General features: G+C 43.9%; 1 protein-coding gene across 1 annotated transcript in view; it reads left to right on the top strand.

The window, feature by feature from the left end:
- LOC124612495 overlaps positions 1-18,712 on the top strand; it is a 671,121-nt gene that overhangs the window by 437,886 nt on the left and 214,523 nt on the right. Inside the window, exon 2 of the mRNA XM_047140735.1 lies at positions 11,855-11,924. Within this exon, the coding sequence (XP_046996691.1) occupies positions 11,886-11,924 (39 nt within the window). The 5' untranslated portion in view covers positions 11,855-11,885. The remainder of the gene's footprint in view (positions 1-11,854; positions 11,925-18,712) is intronic.

The raw sequence follows: 18,712 nt of genomic DNA, 5'->3' as shown, positions 1-18,712 counted from the left end.
ACTGGCGAGCGGGACAGCGAAGACACTGGAGAAATGATGACAAAACGCAGGCTTGGGCATCCGAAAGTAAACTACTAAATCATTTCGTCTGTATTAGACACATGTGTTCTGGTGTGGAATACTGAGGCGTTGTAGCGTAGGAGAGACTAGTAACAGAGAACTGTCAAATAGTTTTTCGATCGCAGAGAATCACGCGCTTCGGCTGAAATACGTTTCCAGTGCGATAGCGGCGCTCGTAAGCCCGACAAAAAGCGTGATTACGTAAGGGGCGATAAAAAAGTTTCCTTTAGCAGGTCGTACCATCCAGAATCGGTTCGCCAATCAGGCACAATCCCCATAAGCACTGAGACAATTATCCCATCGACGCACCAGGATGAAGATGCCCTGTTGCGTGAAGAAGTCCACAACTGCCTGCTGCACGTCCTCGGCCGACAGGGACCATCTACCCTGCAAGGCCTTTGTCAAGGCATCGAAGATGTGATAATCACATGGGGAGAGATCAGGACTATATGCGCGTGCTCGAGTGTCTGCCACTTGAGTTGGCGTAACTTCTACATTACGACATTTGCTATATGGGTGCCTGTGTTATCACCCTTTTCGCAGTTTTCCACAACGGTGGTCTTCGAAAGACATGCGACCCCGTACACATCTTCCGACGGATGCCTACAGACATTTGTCCTTCAGCAGCCACGACAGGAAAAACAACACGTTGGTCCAGTTAGAACGCATCTGATAACAATGTCTCCATATATCACGTTTCCGCATTTTTCGCACACATGTCGAAAAGACACGAATGCCACATTAATCTCTTGCCTATATTTCGGTGCTTATGTACCAGCATTGGAGTCGCGATACGTTGCATATACGCTGCAGCAACGCACTCGAGCGGCAACATTTTGATCGCCCCGTATACTTTTCTAAGTCGAAATGGTCCCCAGGTGTTTTAAAGTAAATAAAGGTTATTTCGTAGTTCTATTCATATTCATGTGTTCCCTTCACAGCAGTTCTGTTGTAGTACAAGAAAACTGAATCTTGCAACCAACAAAAGTAGTAGGTCCTTGCAGTAGCTCCTGTTGTCCAGTTTCGGTCACTTGAGTTTTTATAACCTTTATTGTGCTGAGGATGTCAAATTGACAATCTCCCTGCATTCCACCGATCCAATGAACGGACTGCGGATCATCGAGTGACAAGGCCGATCATTTAGCTACAATATAACAGGTCAGCAACTGGAAGCAGTCAATTCCGTGAATTATCTGGAAGGAGGCATTAGGAGTGATTTAAAATGGAATGATCATATAAAGTTGTTCGTTGGTAAAGCAGATGCCAGACGGAGATTCATCGGAAGAATCCTATGGAAATGCAATCCGAAAACAAAGGAAGTAGGTTACAGCACGCTTGTTCGCCCACTGCTTGAATACTGCTCACCAGTGTGGGATCCGTACCAGATAGGCTTGATAGAAGAGATAGAGAAGATCCAACGGAGAGCAGCGCGCTTCGTTACAGGATCATTCAGCAATCGCGAAAGCGTTACGGAGATGATAGATAAAGTACAGTGGAAGACTCTACAGAAGAGACGCTCAGTAGCTCGGTACGGGCTTTTGTTGAAGTTTCGAGAACATACCTTCACCGAAGAGTCAAGCAGTATATTGCTCCCTCCTACGTATATCTCGCGAAGAGACCATGAGGATAAAATCAGAGCGATTAGAGCCCACACAGAAGCATACCAACAATCCTTCTTTCCACGAACAATACGAGACTGCAATAGAAGGGAGAACCGATAGAGGTACTCAAGGTACCCTCCGCCACACACCGTCAGTTGGCTTGCGGAGTATGGATGTAGATGTAGAGTGCTGCGAATTCCTCACGAGGGATCACAGATAACCAACCGCACGACGCTTGTTTATAGCGAGGCACGGGACAGAATGCACGCGGGGAGAGTTATGTTGTCCCGGTTGCCTCTTGTAATATCTTAGTTGTGCACCTGGAAGAGTGAAGGTGTTCAGCACGAGCCTGATAGAAGTCAGTCGGAAAGAGTTGTTTTCCGTCATTAGGCTGCCGCGAACCTCGCGGATACATGTAGTGATTTTTCCATCGTTAATGCGCCGAATGAAATACGTTTTTTGAATGAATACAGTGTTCTTCCGTAAGTAACATATGACGAGTACTGTATGTTCTTTGTAGTAATTAGCTCGTCTATTTATGCCGTAGTAACTAGTTATTGTTTGTTGTGTCATATCTTTCAGGTGCATAATCTGAATAATGGAGGATGTACACCCTTCGACTAGCGCTGTAATATATAGTTGGGAGCCTGTCACAGACGATTGAAAGCGGGAAGTTTCCGGCGACGTGTTTTGGTCTGTAAAAGTGTTGCAAGACAGATGCATTATCAATGCTCTACTGGAAGCAGGCAGTTCTGTTCCTCGGCGTTCGAGAAATTTATTTGCCTACCTTAATATTATCATTCCTTATTGATTTACTTACCTTATTAACCCTCCTATCCCTATCAATTGAGATATGGAAAAATACAAACGAAAAGAAGAATATCCGCTAAGTTTCTTCGAGATTCAAACCCGGGTTCTCCGAATCCCAGACAATTACTTTGGCTGTTCCGGTATTTTTTTATTGTTCTCGTTTTGTTCGATTCATTTGTTCGGTGCGGATGTCCCATGACACCCGTTAAAGTTCAGTGTTGAGCCGTTGACTCAGTTTTTTATTACAGAGGGTAGCTAACCTTCTGACCGAACACGCTGAGCTACCGTGCCCGCGACTATCGGTGTTGTCGGCGAAAAGCGTTTACCATGTGGGTACAGAAGCGGCAGTTGTAAAAGTTTCTTACCTCGATTTCTGGAAAAGTATGCGTTTTCGGACCCCATATCTGATGATGAAAAACGCTCTATTTACAATTATCTATCGATCCCGCCAACTTTGAGTCGATTGCTCGTCATAATCTTTAGAGGTGATTTTCTCAAAAACGCGGGGGTATTGACCCAAAATATCTTAGATTCCTTCGTTTTAGGTTGTACACAAGCGACCTGCCAAATTTGAGCCGAATCGGTTGCCCGTGTCTGAGGCCTTCCCTTGTTAGAGCTTTTTTACTTGGCAGTGACGCAATATGCGAAAGTTACTTTCGCCCTGAAGTTGAACACACCAGTGGGTGACCAAGTCCAAATTAATTTGAAGCTACAATAGTAGATGTCTTGTAATATCATTCAACACAAACATACAGCGCGGTAAAAGAAGGTATTCCAGAGTTTGTGAGATGGTAGTGTGAGCTAAAACAAGAAAAAGTTTCCGGTATACTTGTACTCTATAGTACGTCGCTTAAGAGTAATGAGGACTTGTTCATCTTCGCTAGTGTGAAACGGAACTACTCTACTGAAAAGTGCTCGTAACTCTTAACGTATGCATCTTAGAGCCCATGCTTACTGGCCATTTTTTCCTTGTTCTGGTTCATACTACCACCTCTCAAAATATGGAATACTTAACACGCTGCACAATTGGTTAACGGTAATACGTCCCTGCCACGCATAATGCCTCATACGATTTAGTTGTAGACATAACGAAAAGAAGAAGACCTGACAGCAATCCCAAATCTTTCCCCAAGCGATGTTTCTCTACACACAACCTTACTTAGGGTAAGCTTTAATTTGACACTGACATATTATTGTTGTATGTTACGCACCTGATGATAAGGGGAACCCACACCAAAAGAGACATTTAACGCAATTACAACGTTATCATAACCAGTAGCGACTTGAGTTAATAATCGTGATATTGAGGTGAGTGGTTCCGTTGTAAATGTATTACCATGTGTCTGAAACAAATCTTATTACTGTGTTACCCGCATTCGATAATACATTTAGTTATTGCATCAAACGGTACATCAAAAGAGAGCCATACAAAAGGTGATTACTTTCTGCAGTGTTGTGGCACAGTGAAAATCCGATGAATTTTGTACAGATGTGATGGACAGTGTCTCTAGTATACCCGTCGATCGCGTTACGTCGTTCTTTTTAGTTCTGAGCACACAGGGAGCACATTAAGATACCTAGAACAGTAGTGTCTCCCGCCCAGTACGAGGGCCTGGTGAGAAATTTCGCCTGAGCTACGCAACCAACATTACATAGCTGTCGTGCGTTTTCTTCTTCAAGACAATTCTCAGCCGCATTCTGCAGGGGCAATGCAGATGCTCCTGTTTCGTTTCCTATTGGAAATGTTTGATTCCCACGATACAGCCCGTAGTTGTCTCTGAGTTTCATCTCTGCTCACATGAGCCGCTGGCTATGAAGACAACTTTTTGGCTTAGACAACGAGCTGTGGGCCAGCGTAGGGAAATCGCGGAAAGCACTGGCGGCGGCCTTCTATGACGAGGGTATTGGAAAGTTGGTACAGCGCTACGACAAATGTACAAGTAGGAAGTATCTGGAAAGTGTAGCTAACTCTTGCAAATAAAATGTTTTTGATTTTCACTGTGGTTTCCATTTAGCGACCGATCTGAACTTACTTTCTGGACAACCCTTGTATAGCAACGAATCAACAGTGTCAAAAAGTGAAAAAAAGCTGGATGGTTGTAACATATTTTACGATTAGAAATTATCTTGTTTCGTGACCAGAAAGGCATACATAACTATGAGTAGTCATGATAACTCCATATGCCCCCGCGAGATGCTACTCATAGAAATATGATCTGTTGTAATGTGGTCACCCTTGTCTATCACCAAGAGTGAATTAGCTCAGACAAAAAGTCTGAGCCGTATAGTTATCAAACCATACTGGAGTATACTGAACCGATACACTTGCAGTGGTAAAAACACATCGAAGAAGCGTTAAGGTACCGGAAGACGATGCCGTAGTTGCTTCGAAATCTAAAGGAGAGAAATAAAAGCAACAAACACAGATAAGAGGACGAAACAGTAACAATGATAACGATTTTTACCCATATTATCGCAAAATAGGGTAGTCAACGCAAAGGACGTAATACGTGAAGTGGTATGGCTGCCATTAAATCAGAGGCGTTTTTCGTTGCGGCAGGATCTTCTCCTGAAATGTCAACCGCCAACTTCCTCCTCCCATTGCGAAAATATGTTGTTGGCACCCACCTACGCAGTTTTTTTTTTTTTTAAAAAAGGTAACTAAGGTTACTGGACTGTAATTATACGTGTCCGTTCTTTTACCTATCTTATATACAGTAATCAGCTGGGCTTTTTTCCAGTCGCTTGGGACTTCTCACGATGTTGTCAGAGCGCCATTTAGTGTACATAATATCGCCGAGCGCCACATTATTTCGTAAATATTGGAGGTTCCCCGACTTGCGCGCTGAGTATAGGTATTGGTTACTCACACTGCGACGAAGATAGTGCCTTTCACGGCACTCCAGTAGTCTGTTAACTTGGTATCCCTGCTTCGACAGTGAATGGCGAGCTGAGCCCCACAGCTGGCTGGGCCTGACACTAGGCTTTACTCGGGTTACGGCGCAGAACCGGCGGCCGTAAACGTAGCTAACCGCTGACCGTCAGCCGAGCGGGTCGTAGCTGCGGGGCGCCGCCGCGCATCGACTGGGTGCGTGGCGAGGCGAGAGGACGGCAGCAGCGGCCGGGGACAGGTTGAGGCTGGGCTGCGTCCCCAGACAAATGTGAGGAGTCGCCGCGGGCCAGACCCGCGTTTCCGGGACGTACATCACCGTCCCAGCCGCGCATTCCCGCCTGACACCACTGTTACGCGCTTCCCTAAAGTTCAGCCTCCGAGAGCGCCAATAAGGAAACAGAACCTCGAGCCAATGACCCGGAAGCTATAGCAGCTCGACTACGTTTCTCGGCGCTGTGACTGAAGAGTAAAATACCCGATGGATTGGTTGTACTGTCTTCAATAAGTACGGACAGTCGTACGCGCGTTATACTCGTTTACGATTTGCTTCACCGTGAAGGAAGCTCTCTGGGAGGATGAAAACGGCGGAGCCCTTGCTGTTACCGTCTTTTTTTAATTCTGGTACGTAAGCCTTCGGTGCAGTTTCGCACTGTTGTCTAGTTAAGGGGGGTAGGACGTCAAACGGGCCGACTTGGAGCAGGAGAGGCATCACGCGAAATTTTAATTTCCACTGTCTATACTTTTACAAGTAAATTCATAAAACTTTGTCAGCATGACCAGGAAGGATTCAGGATACACACTCGTAGCAGCGGAAGTTAAAAACATAACAAAATAATTTTTTTTTACACGTGAAATTTCATCAATTTTTCACTTACTATTGGCTGCATTTGTTGCTATAGGTACACTTTTCTTAATAAGTAAGAGAGACCTGTAAGTATGGTTTGTATGCTGTGCAAAATTCATCAAAGAATCTCTCTTACTTGTGAAGAAATATGTACCTATAGCAACAAATGCAGCCAACAGTAAGTGAAAAAATGATGAAATTTCATACCTAAAAAAAAATTATTTTGTTATGTTTTTGCACTTCCACTGCTATGAGTGTGAATCCTGAACCCTTCCTGGTCATGTTGACAAAGTTTTATGAATTTATTTGTAAAAGTATAGACAGCAGAAAATAAAATGTCCTGTGGCGCCTCTCCTGCTCCAAGTCGGCCCGTTTGACGTCCTACCCCCCTTAAACAGAATGAGTGCACACGGAATACAAAAACGCGCATCCGATTCCATTGCAGACGTCATGTGTATCAAAGTAACTCATTATCTCGATCTTAATTAACAGTGGGTATTACAAGCAATGGAAGTAGCAGTCTGTATAACAAAACCGCTGTCCCGGAACCCTATATGAGTTGAAGGTTGCCTAACGGCTTTGAGGAGCAACAAAAACTTGATTTTCTGCATTTCACGTAGTTTTCGACTGAATTTAGAAAACTGGTGCCATAAACTACTCATTAAGAGGTATCGTACTCTACCAAGTTTAACACGATAAGAGAAATGTTTGCCGGCCGCGACGGCCGAGCAGTTTCTACGCGCTTCAGTCCGGAATCACGCGACTGCTACGGCCGCAGGTTCGAATCCTGCCCCGGGCATGGATGTGTGTGATGTCCTTAGGTTAGTTAGGTTTAAGTAGTTCTAAGTTCTAGGGGACTGATGACCTCAGTCCCGTTGTGGTCAGAGCCATTTGAAGCATTTTGAGAAGTGTTTACCAGTAGAAACTGTGTGTGTTTCTGTCTTCCGGCAAAAAACTGGCTGCGCCCAAATACCCAGACTATATTCAGCACGTACTCGTATTTTGATGATCCGCCCGGATAGCAGTGCATGTCCAAGTGCGGCGAGATACGCGGCCGCGGATCGGATCAGCCCGGCGGATTGACGATGAGGGTCAGTGTGCTAGCCAACTTGGGTGTGGCTTTTAGGCTGTTTTCCACAACCGACAAGGTGAATACCGGTCTGGTACCCAACTCTCGCCTCAGTTATACGATTCTCAAACGTTTAGATGAGCTTCTGCACATTTTCACTCGCACAACTTTACACAAATGGGAGGGGGGGGGGGGGATGAGGCGGCGTAGGAAGGACATCTGGGCAACGTCTTAAAGTAACCATGCCACAGCTGTTAATAACGATACCGACTCTGTGCAGATGCAGGACAAAGGGGCAAGAAAAAGAAGGAGATATTCATCCAATGTTTGACAATGACAGCACTTGCCCACTTCGAATAAGCTTTACACATAATTTTAAACATTTTCGCTGTTCATGCAATAAAACATCAGCCTCATGCATGAAACTTTAATTTATTATTTGTTTACTACTAACTATTCGCAACACACTTTGCAAACAGTGTGTAGGAGGACGTGATGAAAAGTAATACTACCGAATTTTTCGTGTAAAAACACTTAACGCTTTATAAAGAAAACGATCGTTATTAAATTTTACATATTTATTCTTCATGTCTACACATTTATTTCTCAACGTAGTCACCCTGGCAGTGAACACGTTTCTACCAACGAGAGACCAGTTTGTTAGTATCGTCAGTGTAGAAAGTTTGACTGCGTTGGCGGTGCCACGACCTCACCACTGCCAGCACTGCTTCAGCACTATCAAACAGAAGTCCTTTAAGTTTCGGAAACAGGTGAAAATCGGGTGGAGGCTAATCGATGACAGTGAAAGCAAGGCCTCGGATTGTTGAAGGTGTCACAGCGCTCGTGCGTGGTTTGGCGTTATGCTGAACGAGAGGGTGCTCCACGTGCGAACGAATTCTTCGAACTCGGAACTCGACTACAGCACGCTGTTTCTCACGGACGGAAATAGTTACGGTACACACCGCCATGTTACACGCTACAACTAGCAGCCCTCTAGCGGTAGAGGATTGCAAATATGTAGACATGCAGAATAAAGATGTAGAATGCTAATAACGTTTGTTTTATCTAAAAAGCTTCAAGAGTTTTCTCCAATTCGGAAGAATTACTTTTCAGCACGGCCTCGTACAAATATCGCTGAATGTACCTGCAAAAGCGTGTCATTGTACGACACGTGGCTCAGGAGGTATGACGTCGTGTACATTGAGATGCGTGAAAATCTTGCTTCTGCTTGAAATGGAGCGCAGGTTACGCAGAATGTATTCATCCAGTGTTTGACAATGAGAGCACTCAGTGACTTCCAACAGACTTTAAGCCCGATTGCAAATCTTTTCCTAAACTTTTGTCGCTTACGTGCTTATAGAGTCAAAGAGCACATTAACTCATTTGTAAAGTAATAAAACGTTCGAAGCTGTTTTATACGTGTGAGTCCGATTCTTTTACAGAATGAGGACGTTCACTGGTACATGCTGATGGGGCAAAACATTATAACCATTGCCAACAGCATGACTGAATGACGCCTGGTGGCGTTTATGGCATGTGGCGCTGTAAGCAACAAATATAAGGGGAGCAGAGACGGTTAGGGAATCATTCCAGAGGCGATGCGGGGCACAAGTGGGGAAATCCATTGACATAAGCGACTTTGGCACTTTTACGGATCTCAGACTATATCTACGTCTACATATATACTCCGCTAGCTACCAAGCGGTGTGTGGCGGAGGGCACAATTCGCGCCAAAGTCATATTCCCCCACTCCCCTCCCCCTCCCCCCACCCCCTGTTCCACTTGCGGATCGCGCTATGGAAAAACGACTGTCTGAACGCCTCAGTACGAGCTCTGATTTCCCTTATCTTTTAATGGTAATCATTGCGCGATTTGAAAGTTGGTGGTAATATATGCTCTACATCCTCGGTGAAGATCGGATGTCGGAATTTAGTGAGCAGCCCCTTCCGTTCAGCGCACCGTCTATCTGCAAGTGTGTCCCACTTCAAACTTTCTATGAGATTTGTAACGCTCTCGCGATGGTTAAATGTACCAGTCACGAATCTTGCCGTTCTTCTTTGGACCTTCTCAATATCTTGAATCAGACCCAACTGGTAAGGGTCCCATACAACGGACAATACTCTAGGGCTGGACGAACTAATATATTGTAAGCTATTTCCTTCGTTGAAGGATTGCATAGCTTCAGGATTCTACCAATAAACCGCAATCTAGAGTTTGCCTTACCCGTTAATTTTGTAATCTGATCATTCCATGTGAGATCATTTCGAATAGTCACACCCAGATACCTGACGGATGTTGCCGCTTCCAAAGACTGGGCATTTATTTTGTACTCGTACTTTAATGGGGATTTTCGCCTTGTTATACGCAGTAGGTTACACTTAATAATATTGAGAGATAACTGTCAGTCATTACACCACGCATTTATTTTCTATAAATCCTCATTGGTTTGTTAACAACTTTCGTGTGATACTACTTTCGCGTAGACTACAGCATCATCGGCAAACAGTCTAATGCCGCTGTCAATACCATCAACTAGATCGTTTATGTAAATCGTAAAAAGCAGCGGACCTATTACACTGCCCTGGGGCAAATCTGAAAGTTACGCACGTATAATATGAAAGTGTCTGACTACAACACTGGCTGCCATTTTTTTTCGATAAAGAGAAGGCGTACGACCGGGTCTGGCGTAACAAACTGATCGCTAAATTGTATTACCCACATGTCCTTCTTGACTACTGCAGCAAACTAATCGTGAGCTTTCTCCAGGACGGGAAGATAACAGTCAAGATACGAGGACAACGCTGCAGTCTCAAACACCTCTCGGAATGCATTCCATAGGGATCGGTTTTGTCACCAGTTATCTTTGCTATCTACGTTAAGGACCCTCCAGCTCTGCTGTTAGTGGTGCTTACCCAATTTGCTGATGATTCGGCTTTGTTGACCGGTAGCCGACAAGTCAATGCCGCCATCAACAGCCGCCAGCGCAACTGACGTTAACTGAACAATGACGCCGGAAAACTGTATCAAAGTCAATTCAGGAAAGACGAAGGCCGTGATGATTACACGCCGACGCCCGATCCCGTGGTCGCATGATTGTGCACAGTCGACCACTCAGCTAGATGGACAGAGATAAATATTTTGGTATTACCCTGGACAACAAGTTACCTTTTAACACTCATGTACGAGAGAAACGAAGCAAGATGCTACGCCTTCTCCACAGGTCTACCCAACACTGGCCAGCACGTAACTACGGACCAGGACCAACCTCCGCCTTTATTGTGCAATAATCCTCCCGGCGTTACTGCTCGACATGGAACACTCTTTGCCCCACATCCTTAAGCCTCCTCCAGGCAGCCAGGATTGGTGTTGGGCCATACTCCACACTCCGCCGTGGTCCCGGATCCAGGACCTCCACCGTGAACTTGACATGCTGCCCCTTAGCGAACAGATTCGGATATCCATTATGAAACTCCTCAACAAAGTTGGACTATTACTTCCGACGTTCCCCAGGGTGCCACACGGTCGAGATACGCCGAATCATCGTAGAAGATCTGCCATAATGACGTCTACTGGAAGCCAAGTGAAGGCAAAGAAAATAAAATAGAAAGTTAAAATAAATCAGGAACCACCACCTCAACAGGTTCTACAGACCTAGAGTCAAAGACCCTGCTTAAGAATAATAAAGATGGAATTTGATCCATTTACATGCACCTCAGAAGTCCAGCCACTCGGAGGGAACGCGACACACACACACACACACACACACACACACACACACACAAAAACGCAAGCTTCTTTGGCAAAGGATATTATGGCCCGGCGCCTCGGAGCGGGTACCTCGCAAAAAACTGTTGGCAGTTCGCATGCTGCTGTCGCGAGAACTTAGGAAAGAGGTTAAGAACAGAGAAATCTCTAGTAGACTAAAAGCTGCTGGCCATCCACTCCATATCACAGACTGTGGAGGTCGGACTCTTGACCGCTCTGATCGGCAGGATAGGCGAAATCTGTGGCAGACTTGACGACACAGTACAATGCTGGTGCAGGCATAAGTGTTTCTGAAGACACGACCTCTTTCGGGGATTTGCAGTGCCCTACAACAGAAAAGCGCAGCTAACGACTTTAATTACGCACTATTTTCTCAGAGTATTACAATTTATAAGCGGCGACAGCTTTTGTCTAGTTGAATGAAATACGCTTGGGGATACAAGAATATAGATTTGTACTAACGAATCAAACTATAATTTAGCTTGAAGCACACTAACGCGATGTGATATAACTTAGCGGAACGCCACTGAGCGTCTCTTCTATCCCTTTTTTGAGCGTGTGGCCTGTTCCTCACCACCGTTTTCTTGTGTCTTTTAACAAGTGCGAATATATGCCTCCTGCCTGAATGGAAATAAGCTCCATTAGCAGAATTCAGCTTTAAAGAACTAAAAAAAATCAACGCTTAAAGAACAGTGTTCACCTATCTCTCTCTCTCTCGCCATGCTTTGTATTTTATTTTTCGACAACTTAAATTATATATGTATACACTTTGTGGCGTATTATCAAATAATTTCTTTTCTTCCTGTTTGCAGGTATGTACAACGCAACATCAGAGCTGTCCGGATGGGGCTGGCTGTAAATAATTCATCGACGAAGGTGGAGGTAAGGTTGGCTTAAAAAATCAACGGGAATAACCAAACATTTTTTTAGGTCTGCTACTTCCTCTACATATAGACTTTGTTATTATTTCTGAGTGACAGAATGTTCACTTATTCACAGTATAGTTAATAAAAGGTTGCATGCCATCTGCTGAAAATAACAATAAGGCTGAATAACATCTACAGAAATTCTGTTGCGAAATGAGAACGATATGTAATCTTCAGTTCCGCCCTTAACAATACTCTCCCTACACAGGGCAAGCTGGCGAGAGAGTGTGCTTTTTAGGGCACAAATGCACTTCTTTCGATGTAGTCCGCTTTTAAAACAAAGCACTTTGTTTAGTGTTTTTGAGGAGATATCATTCTTAAAGCAAGATTTTCGAATGTCTACTGCGTACAGAACTGTGCTCGACATCGAAACTACATTGGACGCAAGACAGTTGCCAATCCTAACTTTTCTTATACAGGAGGGGTGTAAGACGAAGTCAGAAGATTCCGAATGCACTCCGGATGTCTCATTTTTCCCATTGCCAAAGCACACCTGATAAAAGGTTCTTTTATAAAATATATTTACAAGGGCCATGACCCATTTGTCTTCCACAACCACGAATATGTAGTCTTCCTGTTCTGCTGCCCTGTTGTGATTGTACTGTCGATTTGGTCTAGTCTGATTTGATTAGCCGCAGAAGCAGATGTATGTGTGGTGGCCTGTGTTTTCGCCGATCAACGGTACATGTGCCAAATCTCGGACCAAATATATATATGCTTTATTTATAAGAAATAATGGGGTTCAGAATTTTAGATGAAACACCTGTCTTAGGGTCTTGCATTAGGATGGATGTTATCTTCAATGTTTTGGCCTATTCAGATTACACGTCATCGTGATGGAAAGGTCAGTTTTTCCGTAATTTTTTTGCATTTGTCAATGCGTCTTGTGTCTTTTTGTGTATATATACTGCATCTCTTGTAACAGCTGATGGCATTATTACCAATTGTTGCTACGTTTTTCTGAATGCAAGGCATCCTGCAAGAGAACAAAATTTTCGACGCGCAATTTCGCTTTATTGGAACGTATAAACGTCAGATGTTTCGATTTGGCGTGGCCTGATAGTCGGGTGTCCTTAGCCTGTCACAATTAGATCGAAAAAAGCATCGTTTCCATGGCAGCAGAGATTTTTATTTATCACGGTTCTGCCAATTTGCACAAAATTTTTTATAAAACATATACGCAAACCTCCCTCGTAAATCAGTCTATTGCGGAAAACCGTATCAAAATCCCTAGAGAAGTTCCTCAGATTAGCCTAAATTTACAGACAGACAGCGAGCACAGGACATCAGTTTACGAGGGCGTGCTGAAAAGCAGTTTCTCTTACGTGAAAACAGAACGAACGTTATTAATATTCTTCTCCTTTATTCTTCAAGTCTCTTTATTCCTCAGTATAGTCTCCTTGGGGACGAACACAACACAACGGGAGACCTGTTTGTCGATACCGTCATTGTAGAATGTTTGACCTTATTGACGGAGTAACGCTCTCACCTCCGCGTGCACCGCTTAATCAGTGTCAAAGTAAAGTCCTCGAGGGCATTCCTTAAGTTTTGGAATCGGATGAAAATCGAATAGGATCATCTCGAGACTGTATTGAGGACGATCGACGACAGTGAAACCAAGGCGTCAGATTTTTCCAGATGTCGCAGCGCTCGAGTGTGGTCTGGAACTCGATTACAGCACGCTGTTTCTCACCCACAGACATAGTTTTGTTACACATCACCGTTTTTAAGCGCTACAATTCGGAGCTCTCTAGCGGTGGAGGGCCGAAAATATGTAGACATGAGGAATAAAGATATATATACAGGGTGGTCCATTGATAGTGACCGGGCCAAATATCTCACGAAATAAGCGTCAAACGAAAAAACTACAAAGAACGAAACTTGTCTAGCTTGAAGGGGGAAACCAGATGGCGCCATGGTTGGCCCGCTAGATGGCGCTGTCATAGGTCAAACGGATATCAACTGCGTTTTTTAAAATAGGAACCCCCATTTTTATTCCATATTCGTGTAGTACGCAAAAAAGTATGAATGTTTTAGTTGGACCACTTTTTTCGCTTTGTGATAAATGGCGCTTTAATAGTCACAAACATGTGGCTCACAATTTTAGACGAACAGTTGGTAACAGGTAGGTTTTTTTAAATTAAAATACAGAACGTAGGTACGTTTGAATATTTTATTTCGGTTGTTCCAATGTGATACATGTACCTTCGTGAACTTATCATTTCTGAGAACGCATGCTGTTATATTGTGATTACATGTAAATACCACATTAATGCAATAAATGCTAGCCGGCCGCGGTGGCCGTGCGGTTCTGGCGCTGCAGTCCGGAACCGCGGGACTGCTACGGTCGCAGGTTCGAATCCTGCCTCGGGCATGGGCGTGTGTGATGTCCTTAGGTTAGTTAGGTTTAAGTAGTTCTAAGTTCTAGGGGACTTATGACCTAAGATGTTGAGTCCCATAGTGCTCAGAGCCATTTGAACCATTTGAACCAATAAATGCTCAAAATGATGTCCGTCAACCTCAGTGCATTTGGCAATACGTGTAACGACATTCCGTTCAACAGCAAGTAGTTCGCCTTCCGTAACGTTCGCACATGCATTGACAATGCGCTGATGCATGTCGTCAGACGTTGTTGGTGGATCACGATAGCAAATATCCTTCAACTTTCCCCACAGAAAGAAATCCGGGGACGTCAGATCCAGCGAACGTGCAGGCCGTGGTATGGTGCTTCGACGACCAATTCACCTGTCATGTAATATGCTATTCAATACCGCTTCAACCGCACGCGAGCTATGTGCCGGACATCCATCATGTTGGAAGTACATCACCATTCTGTCATGGAGTGAAACATCTTATAGTAACATTGGTAGAACATTACATAGGAAATCAGCATACATTGCACCATTTAGATTGCCATCGGTAAAAATGGGGCCAATTATCCTTCTTGCCATAATGCCACACCATACATTAACCCGCCAAGGTCGCTGATGTTGCACTTGTCGCAGCCATCGTGGATTTTCCGTTGCCCAATAGTGCATATTATGCCGGTTTACGTTACCGTTGTTGGTGAATGACGCTTCGTCGCTAAATAGAACGCGTGCAAAAAATCTGTCATCGTCCCGTAATTTCTCTTGTGCCCAGTGGCAGAACTGCACACGACGTTCAAAGTCGTCGCCATACAATTTCTTGTGCATAGAAATATGGCACGGGTGCAATAGATGTTGATGTAGAATTCTCAACACCGACGTTTTTGAGATTCCCGATGCTCGCGCAGTTTGTGTGGATAAGCCGCGACAGCAGCTAAAACACCTACTTGGGCATCATCATTTGTTGCACGTCGTGGTTGACGTTTCACATGTGGCTGAACATTTCCTGTTTCCTTAAATAACGTAACTATCCGACGAACGGTCCGGACACTTGGATGATGTCGTCCAGGATACCGAGCAGCATACATAACACACGCCCGTTGGGCAATTTTGATCACAATAGCCATACATCAACACGATATCGACCTTTTCCACAATTAGTAAACGGTCAATTTTAACACGGGTAACGTATCACGAAGCAAATACCGTCCGCACTGGCGGAATGTTACGTGATACCACGTACTTATACGTTTGTGACTATTACAGCGCCATTTGTCACAAAGCGAAAAAAGTGGTCCAACTAAATCATTCATATTTCTTTACGTGCTACACGAATATGTAAAAAAAATATGGGGGTTCCTATTTAAAAAAACGCAGTTGATATCCGTTTGATCTATGGCAGTGTAATCTAGCGGGCCAACCATAGTGCCTTCTGGTTTCCCCCTTGACGAGTTTCGTTCTTTGTAGTTTTTTCGTTTGATGCTTATTTCTTGAGATATTCGGCCCGGTCACTATCAATGGACTACCCTGTAAACAAGAAAAGATGGTTAGTTTTCCATCTACATAAGAGGATAATCTGTGGGTCATTGTGGCACTGTGGTACTCAGATGAGAGATAGAGATGCGTTCTTGATGAAGAATACTTTTTTAAAGAAAAAGTTCAGCAGTATCTCTCTTCCTTCCTATAACTTTTCACCTACCTGTCACAGTTTGTCAATTTTTTTCCCCGCGACTGCCGTTCTTTGTGTCCCGTCTTTTATCACAAGGAAAGATGTAGAAGCGCCCGCCCTCCTTTCCTGCGCGAGCATGGCTGTGTGAGGGGCACGCGCACGCACGTATCCGCCGCGGACCGGATTCCGGTCCATAGCGCGTGTGGCGCGGCTACCTGCTCAAGACGTTGGCTGGCGTCAGGTGGCTGTGCTTTCTTCCGCACAGCGGGATCTCGGCTATCTGCCGCCGGTAAGTAATGAACACGCAGACAGCCGGCAGACATAAATTGCCGCCATCTGCCGCCGCCCATTGTGAGGAATCGTTCCCTCGCTTTTGTGGTTCTCCGCTGCCAGCCGCGAGATCCGGCCGCACGCCACATTCGGGTTACGTGTCCATACGACATGTAAATCTACATCTACATATATACTTTTAGATTAGATTAGATTAGTACTTGTTCCATAGATCATGAATACGACACTTCGTAATGATGTAGAACGTGTAAGGTTAATAAAAGGTGTCTATACAAGATATTACATTAGACAAAATATTAAATGACATTCAATATTTTTTTTTTTTTTTTTTTTTTTTTTTTTTTTTTTTTTTGTGGAGGTTGGGAAATTACCTACTTCCTATATCCAAAAATTCATCTAATGAGTAGAAGGAGTTGTCATTAAGAAATTCTTTTAATTTCCATTTAAATGCTATATGGCTATCTGTCAGACTTTTGATGCTATTAGGTAAGTGACCAAAGACTTTTGTGGGAGCATAATTTACCCCCTTCTGAGCCAAAGTTAGATTTAACCTTGAGTAGTGAAGATCATCCTATCTCCTAGTGTTGTAGCCATGTACACTGCTATTACTTTTCAATTCGTTCGGATTGTTAATATCAAATTTCATAAGTGAATATATATATTGTGAGGCTACAGTGAAGATTTCTAGCTCTTTAAATAAGTGTCTGCAGAATGATCTTGGATGAGCTCCAGCAATTATTCTGATTACATGCTTTCGTGCAATGAACACTCTTTTACTAAATGATGAGTTACCCCAGAATATGATGCCATACGAAAGCAGAGAATGAAAATAGGCGTGGTAAGCTAATTTACTCAGATGTATATCGCCAACATTTGCAATGACCCTAATAGCATAAGCAGCTGAACTCAAACGTTTCAGCAGATCTTCAGTGTGTTTTTTCCAGTTCAACCCCTCATCAGTGCATTCACCTAGAAATTTTGAATATTCTACCTTAGCTACTGATTTCTGATCGAAGTCTATATTTATTAATGGGGTTATTCCATTTACTGTGTGGAACTGTATATACTGTGTTTTGTCAAAGTTTAATGAGAGCCCATTTGCAGAGAACCACTTAATGATTTTCTGAAAAACACGTGGTGCATGGCGGAGCATACCTGATACCACTACTAGTACTACTCGCAAATGGAGCTTGTGAAAAACGAGTGTCTTTGTCCTCCGTACGAGTCTTAAATTCTCTTTTTTTGTCTTGGAGGGCCTTAGGCGAAATATGTGCTCACAGCATCAGAATATTTGTGTAGTCAGCCGCAAATTCCAGTTTTCTAAATTTCCTTGACATGTTTTGCAAGAAGAACTTCGCCTTCCCTCCAGAGGTACCCGTTTGAACTCACGAAACATCTCCGTAATACCCGTGTGTTGATCTAACCTGCCTGCAACAAATGTAGCAGCACGCCTCTGAGATTCTTCAATGTCATCTCTTAACACGACCTGGTGGCGATCCCAGACACTGGTGCACTACTCAAGAACGAATAAACGATCTACTTTGTATGTGAATGACGTTTTTCCAAAATTCTCCAATAAACACAGGTCTATCATTCGCCCTCCCACCCACAATCCTCGTTCCATGTCACATCGCTTTGCAACGTTACGCCTAAATACTCAACTGTCGTGATTCTGCCAAGCATCACACTACCCATAAAGTATTTGAACTTCAGAAGATTGTTTTTCCTTCTCATTTAAATGAACTCACATTTTTTCGGCATTTAGAGCAAACTACCACTCATCACAACAAATAAAAATTCTGTCCTTCATCCTTTATTCCACTTCAATCACACAGGGACGACTCTTTCCCGTTCATAGTGTCATCAGCAAACAGTCGCAGACTGGTGATCACACTTTCCTTCAGAGCATTTATAAATATAGAGAACAACAGCGGTCCTATCGCACTTTCGTGTGGCACTCCTGACCATATCCTTACCTCTGTTCAACACTCGCTCTGCAGGAAATCGTACTGGGTTCTACCGTTTACAAACTCTCCGAGCCACTCGTACATCGGGGAAGCTAATCCATATACTCGGACCTTCATTGACAGCCTGTGGTGGGACACTGTGTCAACTGCTTTCCTGAATTCTAGGAATATGGGATCTGCCTGCTGCCCTTCATCAATGGTTCATAGAGTAGAGTATCGTGTGAGAAAAGGGCAAGCTCATTTTCGCATGAGAGATCCTTTTATTCACGCCTTCCCGCTGCTGTTCACTTTATTATAATAGTAATTCTTACTGCCTGATTCCCACTCTTCCCTATTTGTTTAGTAGAGAAAATTATAACATCGAGAAAGAATGACTCGAAAGTGCCCAATCCTTCAGGGTATGTAGATTAATACAGGGTGGAGCAATAAAAGTGGCCCAGAGAACAGAGTT

The sequence above is a fragment of the Schistocerca americana genome, chromosome 1, assembly GCF_021461395.2.
Source record: "Schistocerca americana isolate TAMUIC-IGC-003095 chromosome 1, iqSchAmer2.1, whole genome shotgun sequence".
Lineage (NCBI taxonomy): Eukaryota > Metazoa > Arthropoda > Insecta > Orthoptera > Acrididae > Schistocerca > Schistocerca americana.
Note: the sequence above shows the minus strand (reverse complement) of the source record. Positions and strands in the feature narration are given on the sequence as shown.